The sequence below is a fragment of the Myotis daubentonii genome, chromosome 8 (assembly GCF_963259705.1).
Source record: "Myotis daubentonii chromosome 8, mMyoDau2.1, whole genome shotgun sequence".
Classification (NCBI taxonomy): Eukaryota; Metazoa; Chordata; class Mammalia; order Chiroptera; family Vespertilionidae; genus Myotis; species Myotis daubentonii.
Window position 1 is genome coordinate 36,132,218 of NC_081847.1, and position 20,493 is coordinate 36,152,710.

At 46.8% G+C, this 20,493-nt stretch overlaps 1 protein-coding gene across 11 annotated transcripts in view; it reads left to right on the forward strand.

The window, feature by feature from the left end:
- Positions 1 to 20,493, forward strand: part of RALY (RALY heterogeneous nuclear ribonucleoprotein) — a 90,904-nt gene that overhangs the window by 66,231 nt on the left and 4,180 nt on the right. For 9 of the 11 annotated variants that reach the window (XR_009454072.1, XM_059705909.1, XM_059705908.1 and 6 more), the window contains 3 exons: positions 15,635 to 15,899; positions 18,201 to 18,273; positions 18,458 to 18,505. Coding sequence is in view for 10 of the 11 variants with exons in the window: in XM_059705905.1 (XP_059561888.1) it covers positions 15,635 to 15,899; positions 18,201 to 18,273; positions 18,458 to 18,505 (386 nt within the window). In the remaining variant the exon portion in view is untranslated. Of the gene's footprint in view, positions 1 to 15,634; positions 15,900 to 18,200; positions 18,274 to 18,457; positions 18,506 to 20,493 lie in introns of those variants that run through there. The other 2 variants (XM_059705904.1, XM_059705912.1) reach the window with 1 other exon arrangement.

The following is a 20,493-nucleotide window of genomic DNA, read 5'->3' on the forward strand; positions in this document are numbered from 1 at the left end:
ATGTATTATTGCATGAGGTGCCTTCAATTAATCGATTAATGAACATTATTGGAGCTCCTCCCATGCGCCTAGCAATGTGTAAGATGATGTGAAAAAATCCCACAGTTCGCCTAACACAGACAAGAGGAGTCAACACAGATAGGCATTGATCAGGTATTGACTTGTGTGGCTCAGACTCTCAGGAGCTATAGGAACTCATGGTACCTCCTTACCGATCACTGTCCTGCATATGACATAGGAGTGGTCAATTCCCATAAAGTTCAGGCTCTTCAGTGGCCCACAAGGCCCTTTCTGATCTGGCCTTTGCCAGGTTCTCTGCTGTTGTCTCTTATGTCACCCACTCTACACTCCAGCCCAAACCACAATACGTATTATTCCCTAAACATGGAAGCTCTGTCCAGCTTTCACAGCTTTGCTCATGTTGTTTCCTCTTTTCTAAACGTTATCTCATCCGTGTGTGGGCTCATTTCAACACTATACAAGATCAGAACTTGATGATCCCTCTTCTTTGATTCCCTCCTTTCCCTTCTCTCCTGTGCCTCTGGTAAGTGACATGCCCCCCAGTTCCCAAGTCTTCCTGTCATAGCCCCTATCAAGATGACACATAGATTTGGTTTTGTTAAGATCTCTACCGCTGGACTGTGAACTCCTCTAGGGTAGGGTTGTATTTTGTTCATTTCTATCCAGTGTACAGTCACTTTGGCAGTAATAGGTGCTTAATAAACTATTTTTGGATAAATGAGTAAATAACTAAAAATTTCAGCATATTATTCCTCTACGATAACTTCTTTGTTATAGACTCAAAAATGAGTAAACACAGGATACTCTTACCTTCATATATACATGAAAACACAATGAGGGTTTGCTTTCTTCCTGCTAATTAACATCCCCACCCCCACACAATATGATAATACATGATTCTAGTGAGGTTGCCATGAAAGTGGCATTTATTGGTGATAGCAGTGTAAATTGGTACAGCACTTTTGAAAAGCAATTACGCAGTGTATCTCAAGAGCCATAAAAATGTTATACATTTGACACAGTAATTTTACTTCTGGGAATCTGTCTTAAGGAAATAATCCAATATATAGAATAAACTTTCCCTCAGGTGCTATTATTTGTAGTAGTGAGAAATGGGAAAAACCAAAATGACCACCTAGACTTATGACCAGTGTCTAAGCAGCTCACTGATAGGAAGGGTTCGCCTCAGCCATGCACTGCCCCCTCCCCGTGCGTGACACATAAAGACTAGTCCAAGGAAAGGTGGGGTCAAACTTGAATCCATACGTTGGAGTCTGATACCCAACTGTTCAGGAAGAACTGAGTTCATACTGACTTGCTCACTGTGTGACCTTGGGCAACTGACTGCCTCTCTGCACTAGGGTTTACTCATCTGTAAAGTGAGTGTGACTTATGATCCCTCAGAGAATTGTTGTGTGTGGATTTGGTAGCCTTAACTCGTGAAAGGATTTGTAAGCCACATTAAAAGAGTTGGACTTGGTTCTTGGTGGTGGGAAGCCACTTCACTGATGGGTCTTAAACAGGAGGTGAAAGGGACATACTTGCTCAGTCACTCAAGAGGCTCATGCTTAGTAATGTCTGTGGAGTTAATGTTACCAGAGGGATGAAGGCAGTGTGGCTATGACTCTGATGTCAGTCTGGGTCATCTTTGGGCCAAACATATGGCACTGTGAGATGATGCTTTGAGCTGAGCCCTAAGTTATGTTTAGATTAGAATCCTGGAGAGAGGTCACCTTCTTCCCTTCTCCTGTCTGAATGTTATCTGTACAGCCTACTTTACTGTACAGCCTAGGGAAATTAAATATATATACATATAAATACAGGGTGTTCAAAAAATGTATACACACTTTGAATGACTATAAAGTCAGTATTCATTAACATACAGTTCATTTTCAAAATTTAAAAGAATCTACAAAAATCAGTAATGTTTTTGTCAATGCTTGTTTTCAAACTGATGACCATTCTGGTCCAGGCACTGCTGATAACACGAAGCAGTGGAATCACAAAACATGGAGAATCGTTTTGTGCGGTATTTTTGCACATTCTCATTCAATAGCTGCCCTGAATTTGTCAATTGTTGCCTGTTTTGTACAGTAAACTTTGTTTTTTATGTATTCCCATGAGAAAAAGTCTAGTGGATAAATTTTTTTTGTTCAAAGCTTAGTCTGGCTTCACCCATTATTTCAAATCAGTTAAACCTGAAAAGGAGTGAAAATTACGTGCGTTACCAGCTGTTGAAGTGTGTATACATTTTTTTGGGACACCCCGTCCGTATATATGCTAGTGCATATGCTGTTTGCAGGATCGAGCCTTTGTGGGGCTGTGAGGGGTGGCATTTTGCTGTTTTCAAGGAGAAGGATTGTTGTAATGAGGAAAATACTGGTTTCACGTGAAAGGATTTTAATCAACTGCCCTTACACCTGAGGGGCACAGTGCTTGGCTGCAGTGCCAGGCTGTATACCCTCTACCTCCTGCGTTCAGCCAACTGGCTCACTGCCTGGGTGCCTCTGTCTAGGAAGACCAGCAGCTGTCTGTCCTGGAGATTTATGTTGGACAGCCCAGGTAACAGTACATTTCCATGTTATCTCTCTTGACCCTCCTACCAACCTGCACTGCAAGTGGGCAGGGCAGGGATTTTTTCCTAATTTTACAGAAGGGGAGCCTGGAACCTCAGAGAAGTGAAGTGCCTAAGTTCACACAGCTAGTGTGCGGAGCGGGCGAGGGTTAGGACCCAGAGTTCCACAGGTAATCAGGAATCCAAAGCTAATAATACCCTATTACTATTTTTACTTATGGTGAGGCCTGCCATGGGAGAAGTTAGGCCTCCCTCTCTGTTCCTCAAAGAGTTCCTTGTTTTTCTAATATAGGCTGGAAATTGGGGACACATGCATACAGCCTTTTGCAGCCTTATTCTAGAATAGCCACCGAATGTGGAGTTTCCATCAGACACAGAACAGTGAGCAAACAGGTTTCTTACCATACCTGTTGCCCAGAAGTGGAGCCCAACATGCCTTCTGTGTCCTCAAGGTACAGAGTCCTTTCTGGAAAAGGACTTAGGGCCTCTCTTTCTGCCCCCTTCTCAAGTGGTATTTTCAGGGGACTGCTTTATTCTAGAGATTCATTCATTCATTCATTCATTCATTCATTCATTCAATTCAACACTTAATGAGAATCACTCCTGTAATTCTTTTTGGGTTCAAGGCACATTTTCAAATACTAGAAGTTTGGTGAAATGCTTGAAAAGACTTTATCGAATCCACAGTGATAGTATTCTTTCCTTGACCACAGTTCACCTCTAGGTTAGTGTTATAGTAGAACTCATCACCTTCCCTTTTACTAGTATACTCACCAGGAAAAGTTCTCACAGGTTCCAACAATAATAATAGTAGCTAATATTTACATACTTTTTAATATGCCATACACTGTTCTAAACACTTACATGAATTAAATTATTTTAACCTCAGGAACCCTAGAGATATGTACTGTTATCCTCATTTTACATGTGAGATAACATGTGAAGCATAAAGAACTTAAGATACTTCCCAAGGATCAGGTCACATAGCTGGTTCAGGGGCAGAATGAAGGCATTTTGGCTTCAGAATTTACTCTTGACCATGTAGCCTCTTACATGAGAGAAAACATTTAGTCTTTAGCTCCTGCTTGATGGCAGGTCCCTGTTCATAGCAGCAGGTTCTCCCTCCCTCTCCACCATGTCATATGAGCCTCTCATCTCTGGTTGTGCTGAAAGATAGCATCACATAAGCTCAGAACAAAAAGAAATCTTGTACATACTTGACATACTTGGCTAAACACCTGGAAGATTCAAGGTACACTACTTTGTCTTGGCACATTGGTTACTCATCTGCCCCATCCAGTGACACTCTTGGGTGTACAGTGGCAATCAGGAGTGAATCTGATGCCCATCTTGTTCTCAAGAAATTCCCTAGAAGGGGTGAGAAAACTGCTTGGTAAACAGCTATAATACAAAACTGAAAATTAGAAATACCAAAAAGAAAAGTCCTAATATAGCCCCCCCTTCCTGACTGGTTTCCTCACGTCTTGTAATGTGAGGAGAGAGGGTCTAGGAGTACCAGCCTCATCAGGAATGTACCTTCCGCTCGGAACCCCGGGCCTCAATCCCTATTTTAGGCCTAGATCACCTTCCCTTGAAGGATGTGGCATTGTCTAGAGCAGATTACCTAGATAAATCACCTCCTGAAGTGTTTGGAGGCAAATTCTTAAACTCATCCTTGGCTTATTTTACCCTCTTCTCTTTTTCTTGAAGGAAGTAAAAGGAAAAAGATTAGGTAAATTTTAGTAAATCAGTTTAATACCAAAGTCTAAAAGAAGTCAGGCTAAAGGACTTGAAAGAAATTTAATAAACTCTGTTCTTTGTTTGCTTTGATTTTTAGGATGGGTGAGAGGTTTAGAGCTGTGCTACTCAAAGTGTAGCCCATTGAATGATGCCAGTTCACAAACTGTTGCTGGTTTGTGATAAGTATATAAATTGGAAATAAGTGCTTAGAAATTGTTACAGTAAAATTTGACATTTTTATTATATTTTATAATTGTGTTTGTCCATAATGGGTTGGAGATTTAAAAAGCAAAACAAACAAAAAACTGGCCCTTCACTAAAAATGGTAAATAGTTTTGAGAAGCACTGGCTTATTTAGTGTGACAAAGTGAAAAAGAGCTTCAGTCTTCTTGTCTGTGAAATGAGATTAATAATACCTCAAATTATTATTTTTTGTAATTACTTGATTGTAAATAAAATTTTGGGACATGTAATATTTGCCTGCCACTGTGCAGTTATTGTACATGTATTATCTTATTTAATCCTCACCACAACTCTGAAATAAATTTTCTGATCATCCCAATTTTTCTGAGACTTGGGGAAAAAAAACTTAGGTTAAGGGACTTGCCAGAAGTTAAATCTATAGTAAATGTGTAGGTGGAATTTGAATGGGAATTGGCACTCTTAACTGTATTGTACCATGTTCTGCATAAAAAGCCTGGCACATAGGAGGGCTCCCTGTCATTCCTCTTTCTCAACTTTGCTAGAGGTCTGGAGACCTGCTTTCTCATTTCATCACTGACCCTAACTGATTTTGTGACCTTGGGCAAATCACTTCTTTATACCATAACTAGAGGCCCGGTGCATGAATTCGTGCACCAGTGGGGTCCCTCAGCCTGGCCTGTGGGATTGGGCCCAAACCAGCTCTCCAACATTCCCTAAGGGATCCCGGATTGTGAGAGGGCTCAGGCCAGGCGGAGGGACCCCACCGGTGCCTCATCGGGGCCGGGGAGGGATGCGGGAGGTTGGCCAGCCAGGGAAGGACCGTGGGAGGGTTCCAGGTCTTGTCTGGCCTGTCTCACTCAGTCTTGATCGGCTGGACCCCAGCAGCAAGCTAACCTACTGGTCGGAGCGTCTGCCCCTGGTGGTCAGTGCACATCATAGCGAGCAGTTGAGCGGCCTTAGCACATCATTAGCATATTATGCTTTGATTGGTTGAATGGACAACCGGACACTTAGCATATTAAGCTTTTATATATAGGATTATCTCATCTATCCTTAGTAGTGGGACTATGTTTTATTCATCTTTGGTTCCCCAGCATTTAGCTGAGTAGGGCTTGATATATAATGGATATTGAGTACTGATTTAATTGATTACACTAGATCCGTGGTCGGCAAACTCTGGCTCGCAAGCCACATGCGGCTCTTTGGCCCCTTGAGTGTGGCTCTTCCACAAAATACCACGTGCGGGCGCACACGTACAGAGCGATTGAAACTTCGTGGCCCATGTGCAGAAGTCGGTTTTCGGCCGGGGCAAGTCTATTTTGAAGAAGTACTGTTGATATTTGGCTCTGTTGACTAATGAGTTTGCCCACCTCTGCACTAGATGATCTCTAAGGGTCCTTTCAGTCTCTACTTTCTCTGAACATCCTAGGTGCTTTGTCCTCTTCCCTCCCCCCTGAGCATCATATTTCTACTTACTCCACCTAGCAGCATGATCTTATTTTCTCATGTCTGTCTGTCCTAGCCAGTCTTGATTGTGGGTACTTGGAGATAGCCCACATAGTGCCCATGGTTTTACTCGTTTGTGAAATGTGTCTAAAGTCACCAGGGATAATAAAGTACGGAGTGGAAGGGGCTGGCTCACAAAGTCAGAAACATGCTCTTACTCCATTCTTACCCAGTGGGGCCTGAGCCTAGGGCAGCTCTGCTGGCAGCCCTGCCAGGCCTGAGTAATGGCTGCAGCCTGGAGCAGGGTTTTCCATGAGCTCCATCGGGGTCTCCGTAATTGGAACATGGCACCTTCCGACTTGTAATAGATGGCAGAACGAGAGGGGCATTTGTCACTGCCCGACTTCCCTGCGGGAAAGAGGCTCATAAGTCACAGCTGACAAACCCTTTGATGACTTTTAAACTTCATTTACAGAAAAGAATAGCTATAATCAACCAACAGCAAGCAGTGACTAATCTTGCCACATTATCACAGTGAGGAGCCAGCCCTTAAGGCATGGGAAAGCCGGGGGGGGGGGGGGGGAGGGCGGGGGGGGGACCAAGGCAGGGCATCCCCCAGGCTTACAGCAAATACTTATTGGCTCTTGGAGTTGAAAGTATGCTCTTAGCAAGGCCCCATGAGTTTATACCGAAAAGGATCAGAAAGTGTTAGAAGCTGATCCCTGGAAGGTACAGGGTCTGCTTAGCATGAAGCCACTCTGGGCCAAGGTTAAGGGCACCAGCTCTGGTTTCTTATGGCTGGTCCCAGTGCTGGCATTGCATGGCTTACATAGAACTAAGCTCCAACCCTGTTTTCCTCATGTGAACGGGGCATTATACATACCTTCACCTCATAGCAGAAGACTTAGTGCAGTTCCTGGCACATAAGTAAATGTTGGTAATGATAATCACACATTTAATCCTGGAAGGGTCCTTTGTGGTCACATGTTTCAGAACCCTAGGTCATGTTGCAAATCAGCAGCAAAGCCAGGACTAGTCTTCCTGTTGGAGGGGGAGGGTCAGTGGGAGCAATTTTGTGAAGTGGGAAGTACACAGGCTTTAGAGCTAGACAAGCTTGGGGCTCTTTTATCCTAATCATGCCACTTAATGTGACTGGGCAAATTATTTAAGCTCTCTCTCTCTGAGCCTCAGTTTCTTCATCTGTAGAATGAAGATCATACTACTTATTTCTCATTAGGTTGTGATCAGAATTATATAAAACTAGAGGCCCAGTGCCCGAAATCGTGCACGGGTGGAGTCTCTAGGCCTGGCTGGCAATCAGGGCCGATCGGGGCTGAGCTGGAGAGGAGGCGACAGTCACTGGGCTGGGCGCAGAAGGAATGGACACCGGATGCTGACATCGCCATCATCAGCGCCCAGCCACTGCGCAGTTCCCCGCCTCCTTCCCTTGCCATCACACTGCCACTGCAGCAGGTGGGCAGCGGGCCGATCAGGGCCTGCCAGCTGGGGGGAGGGATGGGGCACGGGAGGTTGGCTGCCAGCCCTGAAGAGGGAACCAGCCCTCTGTCCCCCTGGGAAAGGGGCTGCATTCGCAGCCATCCAATCCTGGTTCCCTGTCCCAGTCCGGGGGCCAGCTCTGATTGGGCGATCAGGGCCTGCCGGCCAGGGGGAGGAACCACAGGAGGTTGGCCGGCGGGGCGGGTGGTGGGGGGGGGGGAAGGGGGAACCGCGGGAGGTTGGCCAGCTGGGGGAGGTTGGCTGTGGGAGTGCACTGACCACCAGAGGACAGCTCCTGTGTTGAGCATCTGCCCCCTGGTGGTCAATGTGCATCATAGCGGTTGGTTATTCAGTCACTTAGGCTTTTATGTATATAGATTATGCCTGAAAAGCTTCCAACACAGTGCCTGACATAAAGAAGTTGTGTGTTTAGAAGCATCGAACAGACTGTACAACCTATGAGGGAAGGCAGGGGGGCGGAGGGGGCAAGAGATCAACCAAAGGACTTGTATGCATGCATATGAGCATAACCAATGGACACAGACAGTAGGGGGTGTGAGGGCTTGTGCTGAGGGGTAGGGGTGCCCAGGGAGAGGTCAGTGGGAAAAAGGAGACTCATGTAATATTTTAAACAATAAAGAATTAAAATTTTAGAAAAAAGTGTTTTTCCTTTTTGTTCTTCCTCAAGACAAGAATTAGTATGTAGCTGTCAAAGGAAGAGGAGACAGCACTAAAGAAATGCCCTTATTTCATTAAACCAAGAGAAAGGGCAGAATAGAAGGAGCAAAGAGGAGAAAGGAGCATGTTTTATATTTTGTTCCTCCTGCCAGGTATGCCTTTCCCCATGTCACCACTCAGTGGGAATTCACCTTAAACATGTTCTCTTTTTGTAAAGCCTTCTATAATGCTCTTACCCCTTCTCTGATATCCCTGGCTGTTTTGCATTGGGTTGCTTCTGGTCAGTGGACTCCAGCCCAAGTGACATGTGCTTTGTGGCTGTGGTAAGTGTCCCCTGCTGGGCTGGGAGCTCTTTGAGATCAGGTAGCAGACCAATAGCTGGATGAATGAATGAACAATTCATTTGTTAACACCTGGCCCATAGTTGGCCTAATGAGTATTTTGATATCTGTAATTATGATTGAATGAGTAGGTAGGTGTTTGGGTAAATTCTTTGGCAAAAATTTAACAAAAGAGGTTGGCCCTAGCCTGTTTGGTTCAGTGGATAGAACATTGGCTTGTGACTGAAGGGTTCTGGGTTCAATTCTGGTCAAGGGCACATGCCCAGGTTTTGGGCTCATCCCCAGTAGGGGGCGTGCAGGAAGCAGTCAATCAATGAGTCTCTCTCATCATTGATGTTTCTATCTCCCTCTCCCTTTCTCTCTGTATTCAATTTAAAAATATATTTAAAAAGTAAGTAAATAAAAAAAAAAAGAGGTTGCCAATAATTAGTGGGTCCCTAACTCTAACTCAGTTTTGGGATTGTAGGGCCAAAGTTGCACCTATTCATTCCTTGTTACTTCTCTCCCTCTATAAGAGCTGCTTGTAAGCCTCAACCTAAGGCCACAGTTAGGGGTAGAGTTAGGGTGCAAGGTGCAGGGAAGGTAGGGTATATATACCCAGAGCACATTATGGGGAGAGATGACTGAGGCCCCAGTTCTGCCTTCTCCTGTTTTGAGGTCTTCTTTCTGGGCCTATGGTATGCTGACACCAATGTTACCTAATATAGGACTAAAGAACTCATGGTATAGCTGAGGGTGAGTCCATAGCTCAGCAAAGCCTAGAACTCCTCCCAGCCAGTGTTCTTTCCTCTCCCAGTCTCATTGGGGAGGAGGACACCTTTATGAAGTTTCTAATTTTGGCTCAAAATACTAGGACAGGGGAAAAGCATGCATAGACCTCCTACCCCTGACTCCTTTAATAGGTGAAGTGTGGAGCATTGTGAGACGATATGATAAAGAAAATTAGGGCTGGAATATGGAGGATTTCTCTTTTCAAAGGGCATAGGGCATTTTAGTTTCTTACATAACTACCTACTGGTCCCAGCCATTATACTGGGCACTTTACACACTTTATCTTTAATCCTTACCCTAATCCTGGAGGTTGACATAATTTCCATTTTGTAGTTGAGGCGCTCAGTGAGGTTAAGGGAGCTGTTCAAGGTTACATCTCATAAGTAGTAGGACTGGGATTGGAACTCAGTCCTGTCTGACTTCAAAGCCTGTGCTCTTTCTGTCATTTCCTGCGCATTTTTCCTTTGTTACTGAGAAGTGGTCAAGCCCTAACCAGTTTGGCTCGGTGGATAGAGCGTCGGCCTGCAGACTGAAGGGTCCCAGGTTTGATTCCAGTCAAGGGCATGTACCTTGGTTGCGGGAACATCCCCGGTAGGGGGTGTGCAGGAGGCAGTAGGTCGATGTTTCTCTCTCATCGATGTTTCTAACTCTCTATCCCTCTCCCTTCCTCTCTGTAAAAAATCAATAAAATATGTTTGTTTTTTTAAAAAGAAAGAAATGGTCAAGAAACAGGCTCCTGGGGAGAGGGCTGTCTTGAAAAACAAGTGGAGGACAAGGCCATGAGCACTGTTTTCAGCACCTTCACACTGCCAGCACCGAGGAGAAAAAGCAAGAAATGTTTTTTGAATGAATGAAGGGGAAAGGTGTTGGGTAATAATAGAAATAGTTTAAAGCCCCTGTTCTTTTATAGTATGTTATAGATGCACCATAATACCTTCACATTGATTAGCCTATTTGATTTTTATATCAGATCTGAAAGGTAATCAGGGGAAAAAAATAATTTCTGTTTTCAGAATAAGGATGGTAAGGCTCATACAAATTATGTGACTTGTTGCAGGTCACATAACAAGAGCCAGGTCCAAGCTTCCTGGACCTGTAGCCTGTATCCTTTATACTCCCACCCATCCCTGGGTCCCTCGGTTCAGAATGCTCAGGGTTTCTCACGGGAATGGTCAGGAACTGAAAGAGCACGCCTTGGAAAGTTAGTCCTGTCTGGCCAGTAGTGATCTCTTTGGCAGTGCTAATGAACTGGGCCAGGTGAGCTTAATGAGATTAATAGATATTTTGTCATCCCTGACCTCCTGGTAACCAGGAGCCTCTGGACCAAGGAGGCCCTGGGCACTGTTCAGTGTAATTGCTTGGCTTTCTTCAGACATAGCCTCCTCGTCTCTGATAGCTGTTTTCCTATAAAGCCCAAATGTCCCCAGGGTTATTGAAGAGCAGAGGTCAAGCCACAGACTGGTGTGGCCCTCATTCCCTGCTGAAAATAGGTCAGAGGTGTCCAGCAGATGGTCCTGGTGGTAAATCATTAAGGCCAAGAGCAGCAGGTCCTCTTTTGAAATGAGCATTTCAAGAAAAAGAGATCCAGTGCTGGGGAGGATTCGCCTATTTACTATAGGTGTTCTGAGACTGTGGGATGTAGAATGTTGAACAGAAAGCCTGGATTCAAGCCCCCTAGCTACTTTCTTCACTACCCAGGTGACCTTCGGTAAGTCACTTATCTTTGCTGATCCTCGGCTTTTTTACCTATAAAATAGGTCCAACAATGTCAGGATCAAGGATATATATTGGCTTTATTTACTAAAATCCTGTGCAAGTGTGTGTGAGGCATTATAGTAGAAAATGGGAACAGGTGAGGACCAAGGAGAGGGTGTGACTGGCTCAGGTTGACACATTCTCACCGTGGGACTAAGTCCCCAAACATCTCTATGCATAGGTTTTTGGAGTTAAACAGACTGGGTCCCAGTTCTGGCTTTGCTCTGTTTATCAACTATTTTGCCTCTCTGAGCTTCCGTGTCCCTATTTAAAATACCTCCTCATTGGGCTGTTGTGAGGATTAAATAAGATGAGGTATGTAAAGTCTCTGCCGCATCGTTAGCCGTCAGTAATTTGAGGCTGTTCTTACTGGGGATGGGCCTCTGTGGGTCTCATTTACCTAGAGTTCAGGGGTGGAGGTACCTTTTAGGGCTTTTCTACCTTTACAACGCCCTGTTACTTCATCCATGTTTAGGTTTGGTTCTTGATTTTCAAAACATAGCTTCCATCTGAAATGTTTCAACTGGGAAAATGATTTGTTTTTGCCAAATTTCTTCTATTCTTATTAGCCTGAAGAAGCTAGCCTATCCTTTTGAGCTGTGAATTGCATTTCAAAGACTGTGTCCCTGGTGTGCTTTAATTAGCTTAAGGACCCAGTTTTCTGCAGCAGTTGTTTTTCTAGCAGGTAAAGGTATAGACATTTGGGAGCCAGACCCTGGTTTTCTTAAACATAGCATATCTAGACTCCCCCCCTCCCAGCTCTTCTTCCTGGGGGCTTGTCTCATATCAGCCCAGAAGGAAAAATGGAATATAAGGACCCTAGATTTAGAGTCAGAGGACCCATGGGTTTCTTGGTGCTGCTACTCATGGCTGTGGCCTTCTCTGTTCCTCAGAGTGGGGACATATAAGCTTCGTGCTCACTAAGGTCCCTGCTAATCTGACATTTCAAAAGTCTCTCTCCCCCTCTCCTGTTTTACCTCCCCTCCTACCATCACCACCAAGAAGCGTCCCTCTACTTATCTCTCCTTAGCTCATTGCTAAGCATGGGGCCTCTGGGGGCTTCAGATACCTTGCTCTCAATTACATAGCTAATCTGTGAGGCAGAGTTTAGCCCAGGGGGGAAATAGCTTATCAAGTTAAGCAACTTCTGCTGAGTAGGATGTCAATATTTTCTAGGGCTCCCACTCTAAGCTAGGGGGAAGCCTGGAAGAACCAAAAAAGAATTACATGTGAAAGATTGAGTTTGGGATGGTTGGTCTGTGGAGGGTGGTGTTTGGGTCAGAGACCAGAGAAAGTGCCTGGGGTCTCAGCCCTCAGTGGTCCCACTTATGGCAGGGCCATCAGCTAGCCCTTCTCACCTCACCTCTATCTCTCTAACATTTATTGAGCACTTACTGTGCCCCAGGCTTTGTCACTCCTGACTCTAACTTTTGCAATGCAGAGCTAGAGTATAGATGGAGACCCACGTACCATATGTCTAAATATTTGAAAGTTATAAGTAAAGCTAACAAATCTGTTTTCTTCCTAACAAACTGGAAGACCGTGTCTGGATTTAGAATTTTTGACTCTTTGGGATTCTGCACCGGACCCTAGCAGTTCTGGGAGAATTAGCCTGGGATGCTTCCTTCCCACCTCCCACCCCCAGTTCCATCCCTCCCTCGTAGGTGCTTCATGGACATGAATGTAGACATTTGAGCTTTTCTATGTCCCCGTAGATACTTTGTCCCCTTGTACTTGGGGGACACCCACAGCAGTAGCACAGCCTGCCTCCAAGGAATGGGCAGGCCTTGAAAGTGGATTGGAGGCTGTGTAGACGGGAAAGTGTAGAGGTTGGGTGCCTGGAGCGTGCTTCAGGTGGACATTTCTCCTTGGCTCTGCCGATTCCTCACCCAGAGCAGCCACATACATATACTTCCCAAGTCTCTTCTCTACAGATCGGAAAACTGACCTTCATGTGACATGGCTTCTGGCTGTCTCTTCTTGGTATCATTCAGAATGTGCTCTAGTCTGACCTCGACCCTCCCCTAGAATGGGCCCACAAATGGTAGTGTTAGTAGAACAGAGAAGTTGAACCTAGTCAAAATAGTTAATAGATCTTGTAAAAAGCTTCTCAGCTTGCAGAGTCCTTTTATGTGCACTGTCTAAACCCGAGGTGATGAGAGAAAAGACTAGACAGGGCCAGGGCTGAAGTGAAAGGACTGTGCTTACCAGCCAAGCAGCAAGTACTGATCCCGCTATCTATCGTACCAAGAGCAGTTGCACAGTGGTGTTAGCGGGTCTGGCAGAGGTCTGAGGAAACCCAGCAACTGTCTTGTCCCAACCCGATCAGTGGCAGAGCCAGCAATCATCAACAGATCTCTGAACCATAATCCCCCCTCCTCTTTCTATCTCAGTCCACACCCCAGGCCTGGTTGGTCCCCTCCAGCCAAAGCAGGTAGCATCTTCCTGGGCCAAAACTTAATGGTTTTGAGCTGAACCAAACAGGAGAGAGTTATCTGATTACCATGGAGAAGCCCTACAAATTTCTTGTATAGCCACAGACGGGCAAAGGAATTAACCTTTGAGTGGCTTGTCATCCAGTTAGGAGAAAAGATGTCAGAGAGAATTATGAGGAATGGGGAATCCAAAGAAAACCACAAATATCGAGCATTTCCTCCTGCATATGGACAGTGTATGGGGTATTTTCATGGGTCTCTGTTGTGTCCCTCACTGCTCAATAAATGTTAATGATTGGATGTAAAGGGAAACTGAGTAACAAACAAGAATCTGTCCCTCCCAGGCCATTTCCAAGGCTGGTACCAGCCCCGTCATCAATAGCAGTGCCCTCTCAGACTTTCTTAGGGTGGCACACTTGACCCCACTATATCCTTGGAGCTACTGCAAGCCCATCCTGGGAGCAGGCTCTCCAGAACGCTCCGGTCCAGCCTGTGGTTCCCTTGCAAACAATGCCATCTGTTGGTCAGAACATGCCAGCTCCCAGGCTAGGAGAACTGTGGAGAGAATTGTGGACTCTTACCCTGATGGGACAAAGGATACAGATTTTCCAGCATACACTTAGCTCTTCTCTATTTTACTAAAAAGAAGCCCCCTCTGTCCAAATATATTAGGTAATTAGGTAGGAGTTTACGGTTAGCTTATGCTGGTGAGAGTTTTATACATATGGCTTGGGGGTCTTTAGCACCTTCTGAAATAACTCTAGGATGGGGCACTGAGATAGGCCTGCTCTAAAAGGGAGTTACACCAGCCTATGCCAATGAGCAGACGACTGAGCCAAGAAGTATAAATGCCAAGGATTAACATTAGCCCTTTCCTACTGAAATTGAGCTTCCTTTTCCCTTTTACTCTGTAGCTTGTGCCCAGCTGTAACCTATCTATGGAGCGGGTATCAGAGATATTTATACAGCCCTTTGGGGTAAAAGACATTGCCAGAGTGTAGAGAGCAAAGAGTAGGTACGGCATCATCTCTAGCAAAGAGAACTAAATTTGAATGAGTAAGTATAAAAATAGTTAACTCTAAAAAATTTATTTAAAAACAATTCTCAGATAAATATGCTGACTTAATTGTAGTGTTTACATGGGCTTGAGCTCTGGGACGGACTGTGATAAAGTTGAAAGAAATGGGCTTTTTAGGGACTAACTGACATGGGTTTGAATGACCATTCTTGGCAAGTTAATGAAGTTATTGAAGTCTGTTTCTGATAAAATATTAGTATTACTCATGAGGTCTTGGGTTAGGCATTCTCCAAAGGGAGTTGCACCAATGAGCAGAAGACTGAGCCCACACTGAGTGTTGAGTGAGACTTATTTTCAAAACGGCAGGTACCAATAAGGACAGCAATAGCTAGGTCCACATCTGGATCAGACTGAGCAATACTCATAAAATGGTATTGTTCTGGAGCAGACATTACTTGTAATTACCATGTGACTTTTTGGCCATGGTTTTACATTGAAGGAACAGACGCTGTGGAAGGTCTCCAAATTTAGATCCTGTGTGGGGTGGTAACCTTTGAGATGAGCATTAAAGATGGAGTGGTTTTACATTCCAAATCGCATTTTTTAAATGTGAATACTGTGCCTGTTACTTTATGTTTTTATGCATTATTTGCAAATAGGAATTACGGTCACCTTTATAGCTTATGAATTTGCTTTGGAAAATGACTTTTAAAAAAGTTCAATATTAGGAGCATAAAACTTGGCTCTAACATTTTTGAATGTCTGACTTTTTTTTACCATGTCATCTATTTTCTTAATAAAGAGGATAATTTAAAGTTAAAAAAAAAAAAGATGGAGTGGGTTTAAAAGAATTAGAATCAAGCAGACTAGGGTTCAGATCCCAGCCTTGCCATTCACTAGCATTGTGACCTCTGAATGTGTGTTCTCTCCTTTGTAAAATATCCTGGTTCTGCTTGTCCGTACCAAATGAGAGGACATATGTAAAGCACCTGGCATGAGCTCATCAGCCAATAAGATGAGCAAAAATGGTGAGCTGGATGCTGTGGGGTGGGGGATCTAGGAAGGCATAAGAAATTCACTTAGCTATGATGTGGCCATGGGCAGCCCTTGAGCCCAACCCGTGGACCCAGCCTCACAGTGGCTCTCTCTTCAGGTGCCCACCATGTCCTTGAAGATCCAGACAAGCAACGTAACCAACAAGAATGACCCCAAGTCCATCAACTCTCGGGTCTTCATCGGAAACCTCAACACAGCTGTGGTGAAGAAGTCAGATGTGGAGACCATCTTCTCCAAGTATGGCCGTGTGGCCGGCTGTTCTGTGCACAAGGGCTATGCCTTTGTCCAGTATGCCAACGAGCGCCATGCCCGAGCAGCTGTGCTGGGAGAGAATGGGCGGGTGCTGGCAGGGCAGACCCTGGGTAAGCTCCCAGTATTCTGAGTAGGTGCTGGCCTTCACTCTCCAGCTTCCCTTTTAATCCCTTTTATTTTACCCCTACTTCTACCCACTATCCCTGTCAGAGATGTTTTAACAATAGTTGTAAATTAAGTAGTTACAAATCAATGCATTAGGCTACAGATTGCTTAGGTTAGAACGCTTTCTGGGAGCCAGGAGGAGGTACTAGGAGCACAGTTGAAGCAAGCAGGTACCCTTGGCCTTGGTGTTATATACATGTGATGTGGCCATGCTGGTGGTCTGCTGTGGAGTGTGTATTGTATGTTTGAGAAGGGATATTTGTATATGTATTCCTGAGTATGTGGTATGTGGATATAACTGAATACGTGGACATATACCTTATAGTGGGTATGTATGTAGTATGTGTCAGAATATATATGAGTGTGTAAGCAGATAAGCATATATTCATTTACCAAATATTTGTTGAGGTCCCATCATGTGCTAAGCACTGCTCTAGGCATAAGTATGTTTGTTAGAATTTTGTATGAATGTGCATTAGATCTTTTGTATATAGGCAGCTATGTATATGATATTGGAACCAAGTCTGAATGTACTTGAGAGAGAGTGTGTGTGTGTGTGTGTGTGTGTGTGTGTATATATATATATATATATATATATATATATATATATATATACACATACATACACATACTAGGGGCCCGGTGCACGAAATTCGTGCACTGGGTGTGTGTGGAGGGGAGTGTCCCTCAGCCCATCAGCCCAGCCTGCCCCCTCTCACATACTGGGAGCCCTCAGGTGTTGACCCCCATCACCCTCCAATCGCAGGATCGGCCCCTTGCCCAGGCCTCATTTTCCCCCATCACTGGTTCTGCCCCCAGCCCAGGCCTGATGCCTCTGGCCCAGGCATCAGGCCTGGGCAGGGGACCCCCAGACCCCTCCGATTGCTGGCTCTGCCCCTTGCCCAGGCCTGATGCCTCGGCCAGAGGCGTAGACCCCCATCACCCTCCGATCGCCTGATCGGCCCCTTGTCCAGGCCTGACGCCTCCGCCAGAGGTGTCAGGCTTGGACAGGGGACCCCCATCTCCCCCCAATCACTGGCTCTAGCCCCCGCCCAGGCCTGAGGCCTCTGGCCCAGGAATCATGCCTGGGCAGGGGATCCCTATCTCCCTCTGATCGCTTGCTCCACCCCCCGCCCAAGCCTGACGCCTCTGACCCAGGCTTCAGGCCTGGGCAAGGGGACCATCATATCCCCCCAATCCCCGGCTCCGCCCCCCACCCAGGCCTGATGCCTCAGCCAGAGGAGTTGACCCTCATCACCCTCCGATCACCAATCACCGGATCGGCCCCTTGACCAGGCCTGAGGCCTCTGGCAGAGGTGTCAGGCCTGGGCAGGGGACCCCCAGCTCCCCGCAGTTGCAGGTTCCGCCCCTGCCCAGGCCTAACGCCTCTGGCCTAGGCGTCCGGCCTGGGCAGCGGGGACCCGCAGCTGCAGCGGCCCCGCGATCGTGGGCTTCGCTTTAGGCCCAGGCAAGGGACCCCTAGCTCCCGGGACTGCCAGCTTCGGCCGTGCCCAGCTCCCATCGCTGGCTCCACCCCTACTTCCTGCTATCACTGGCCAGGGCGGAAAAGGCACCTGATTCTCCGATCATGGCTGGGGGGCAGGGCAAAGGCGGCCCCAGGGCCGCCTTTGCCCTGCCCCCCAGCTCTTAGCTCCCCCCTGGGTTTCCAATCACTGTCAGTGGCAGGGGGCTTCTTCCTGCTTTCCCTTTTGCCTCCCTGCATTGTGCCTCCATATGCAAATTAACCGCCATCTTGTTGGCAGTTAACTGCCAATCTTAGTTGGCAGTTAACTGCCAATCTTAGTTGGCAGTTAATTTGCATATAGCCCTGATTAGCCAATGAAAAGGGTAGCGTCATACGCCAATTACCATTTTTCTCTTTTATTAGTGTAGATATTGTGTGTGTGTGTGACCTTATTACCTGTGTATGTGAACATGTATGAGGGTGTTATCTATATTTGTGTTTGCATGAGTGTACTTGAGAATACATATGTGTATGATGTACATGAAGTAGGTGTGAGTGATATGTTTATGAGCTTGCATGCATGTGTCTGAATGTATATGAATATGTAAAGAGGTGTTTCCATGTGTTGTGTGGGTGAGTCTAATGTGTGAGGACATGTGTTGGCTGTGTTCCGTGGGTACATCATATGTACACATAAATTGCTGCACACTTGCATGAGGGTGATATGTGTATGGGCACCTGCTGTCCTGCCAGCATCTGACTGCCTTTTCCCTTCACACAGACATCAACATGGCTGGTGAGCCCAAGCCCAACAGACCCAAGGGGTTAAAGAGAGCAGCATCTGCCATTTACAGGTGGGGCGCTCTGCCTTGTCTGTCTCTGTGTAGGTGGGATTGGTCCTCTTCCACAGAGGGAGTAGGCACTGGTGGTTACTGTGCTGAGCCTAGAGTTTGGGAGGGTGTCTGGAGATGAGGGCCTGTGAAGAGTGGGCTGAGTGGCTGTCCCTAAGCCCCGGCCCTCTCCCCTTTGTTTCCCCAGCGGCTACAGCTTTGACTGTGATTACTACCGGGAAGACTTCTACGACAGGTGAGCAGGGAAGGGGCGTGCCCCGGCATGGAACAGCCAAGCTGGAGGGTCCTGAGAGATTGCTGGTGCAGCCCATTCAGCCATCAAAGTGGGACCTCAGCCCAGAGGTGTGGACAGGCGTTTGCCCAAGGCTGCTCCACAAGTTGGTGGCAGAGCGGGGACTAGAGTTAGGTTTGCAGGTGCCCAGGCTAGAGCTCCCCCACCCCACACTGCCTCCCACTCTCTGACTGCCTGTCTTCCTCCTAAACCCGGGGTGGGGCTCAGTGGGACTGGACAGCCAAGGGACACATAAATGCAGCAAGTTGGAGTTCAAAACGGTACAGGGCCCAGTGCAGGGAGTTTGGGCTCCGATGCTTCTGCTTTTCCATCTAAGTTACCCAGCCAGCAGGAAGGGACCTCAGAGCTCAGTCTGAGCTGCTGGGCCTTATTTTTATAGCCAAGAGTTAGCGGCCCTTTTAGGGGTGTGAATTAGTCCCTGGTAGGCTGTGGCCCACCCTCCACTTCCCAACCTACCCAGACCCCAGACTTGAGGCTGTGGCCTCCACTCCATGGCCCCATCCACACTCTAGAGTGGAAATCATGGTGGGAGCTGGCCCAAACTCCCCCCTGCTTCTCTCCCTCTATATTTTCCTCCCTCCCTCTTGGCCTGGCTGGCTGTCCCAGGCTGCCCCAGGCTGACCAAGCAGAATAGAACCTTTCTGAGCCTTGGTTTTCTCACCTGTGAATTGCTTCAGGAGACAGTGCAGAGTAGTTGAAAGTGCCCTAGCCTGGGAGTCAGACTACCTGGGTGCGAATCTCAGCTCTGCCACTGAATGGATTGTGTGACTTTGGGTAAATTCCCTCCCAGTCTGTGAAATAGGCTTGCACCAAATGATCCCTCAGGGCTCCTCCTGCTCTGGGATTCTGTGGTTCAGTGCTTCTGACCAAGACCAGAGCCGCCGCCTCCCCTTTGGGGCAGAAATGCAGTGTCTGGAACTGGAGCCATTCCCAGAGACTTTCCATCTCCAGTCATCACCAACCCAGGGCAGGGGCTCCCTGAACAAAGGAGTGCCAAGGCATGGGGCATTGAATTGCCCATCAATGCCAGGTTTCCTGGTTGTCATCAGGGAAGTGATCCTACAGTGTACCCCTGAGGCTGCCATTCCCTGCAGAAAGGTGGTAGCAGCAGATGTGGTGGCAGAGACCCCTACTCAGCCTACTGAGCTGCATGACAGGAAAAAAGGCCTTCCTGGGCGGGGGCTGGGTAATGGTGTTGGTGGGGGCCGGGGGGGCAGCAATAGTCTGGGCACTTGGGGATCTGAGGGAGTTGCCCGACCTTGACACTCTCCTGGGTCTCCTGCCCTCCATCTCTGAAGTGGATTAAAACAGAGGGAGTGACTGAGGGGTCCAGAATGAGGAAAGGACCTCATGCTTCTCTTAGTACCCTGGCCATTCATCAATCACACCTTCTGTCATGGGTTTTTAACCACATTCTCTTGTGCTTTACCTCACAGCAGTTTTGGGAGGGCCCAGGGGCACAGAATTTGGGATAGCCATTCTCATTAGGCAGATGGGAAAACTGAGGCTTAGGCAGGCTTAGGGATTGCCCTCCAGTCCCACAGCTCTCTGGTCGCAGCTGAAGGTTTGCGCTGCTTTGGCGAAATTTATAAACTCTGACCAGGGATTGAGGTGGCAGTTTATTGAGCAGAATCTAGGTCAGAAATAGAGCAGCCCTGGGTGTCAGGGTGGCTCTATCTAGGGAAGGCTCCTTTCTGGGGCTGGTCTCAGTTTACTTCTCTGTTGAATGGGGCTGTAACTATTATCACCTGCCACCTCACCTGCCTTTAAGCAGCTGGCTTGTAGGAAAAGTGAACGTAGTGAGGATCCCAGCAGCTCTTCGGGTTCTGAACACCCTTTCTCTTCACCCCAGGGCTTGTTAGGAGCAAGCAGAGGTGTGTTTTGCAGGCCAGCCCTTCACCAACCATACACACTTTAGTCTAAAGTTACAG